Source organism: Pterocles gutturalis, unplaced genomic scaffold, assembly GCF_000699245.1.
Source record: "Pterocles gutturalis isolate BGI_N339 unplaced genomic scaffold, ASM69924v1 scaffold24308, whole genome shotgun sequence".
Classification (NCBI taxonomy): domain Eukaryota; kingdom Metazoa; phylum Chordata; class Aves; order Pterocliformes; family Pteroclidae; genus Pterocles; species Pterocles gutturalis.
Genome location: NW_010118731.1, coordinates 1 through 1,230, shown reverse-complemented (window position 1 = coordinate 1,230; position 1,230 = coordinate 1). Strand labels below are relative to the sequence as shown.

Sequence of the window (1,230 nt, the reverse complement as noted above, 5' to 3'; positions counted from 1 at the left end):
GGGGTGCAGCCACTGGTAGTAGGCGACCCTCAGCGCCAGCCCCAGCAGGTAGCAGGGCAGCGCGGCAGAGACCACGGGGACGAGGTACGAGTGCTCCTCAGAGGGGTACCGGCACCAGAGCCAGGACACCGCCAGCAGCGTGCTGTCCACGAGGATGAAGGAGTGATAGATGATGCTGCGGTACAGCGTCCTCCCCTGCGCCACGTTGAACCAGCTGAAGTAGAGGATCACAGCCACCATGGCCCGGTAGAGCTGCTCGGGGCCGGGCGACTCCATGAAGTCCGTGCCCTGGAGGCTGACCCAGAGGAACATCGCCAGCCAGACCAGCAGGACATGGATGGCCACGCCGTAGGGCCAGAGCAGGGCAAAGAGGGCGACCGTGAGGATGCGGGGGCAGATGAGGAAGAGGTTCCACAGGAAGTAGACGACGGAGGAGCCCAGGCTCAGCTCGTACTTGTCCTGCAAGAAGGAGCGCAGGGACTGGTGGTAGTCCAGCAGAGACCAGGTCACACACAGGAACGCCGTGCAGATCCCCAGTCCTGCAAACACAGCGGTGGCGATGCTGAGGGCAGACCGAGCGGTGCTGAGCCCGGCTCAAACCTCCCCCTGCCCAGCATCGCTACGATGAGCTTCCCACCAGCTCGCGTGAGGTGCAGCGCCTCAGAGCCAGCCCCCCCCCTGGCCCCCTGCCCTCCCGGAGGAGGCGGCTGCTGCCCAGGAGATGGGGAAGAAGCCACGGGCCTGAGCGCCTCTGCAGAGCCCGTCTCCTGGCCAGAGAAGCCCCCAGCCCACATGGGCAGGAGAAAAGTGCTGCCTCTACCCAACCAACACACAGGTGGGCTCCCCGCTTCGCTGCAGTGACACTCGGCTCTTCCTCACACCAGGATGGGCGCCAAAGCACCTCCTCGGTGGGCTGCGCTCCACCCTCCGTCCACATCCCAGCAGGCTCCCAACTTCTCTCCTGGGGCACGTTGGGGAACGACCACAGAGGTCCCCCCCCTAAAACCTCCCATCCCGGGCCCCACATAGTCCATTAGGACACACGAGCGCAGGACAGGGTCCACCCTCCTGTGTGTCACATCAAAGGATGGAGGAACGTGGAAGAATGACACTGGAGAACCCCAAGCAAGGACGGCACAGTGTCCCGCTGGGTTTTGCAGCCCCTGGCCAGCCCCATCCCAGCCTGCACCCCCGCAGCCCCCTCCCCGGGGCCCCGACCCCTCACCCTGG

The 1,230-nt window shown here is 65.5% G+C and overlaps 1 protein-coding gene across 1 annotated transcript; it reads right to left on the bottom strand.

Moving 5' to 3' along the window:
* Positions 1–539, bottom strand: XKR8 (XK, Kell blood group complex subunit-related family, member 8; the record flags this gene model as incomplete). The annotated part of the gene is made up of 1 exon (XM_010076349.1): positions 1–539. A coding segment is annotated over one exon (539 nt), but the record flags the coding sequence as incomplete, so codon positions are not given.
* Positions 540–1,230: the final 691 nt, after the last annotated feature.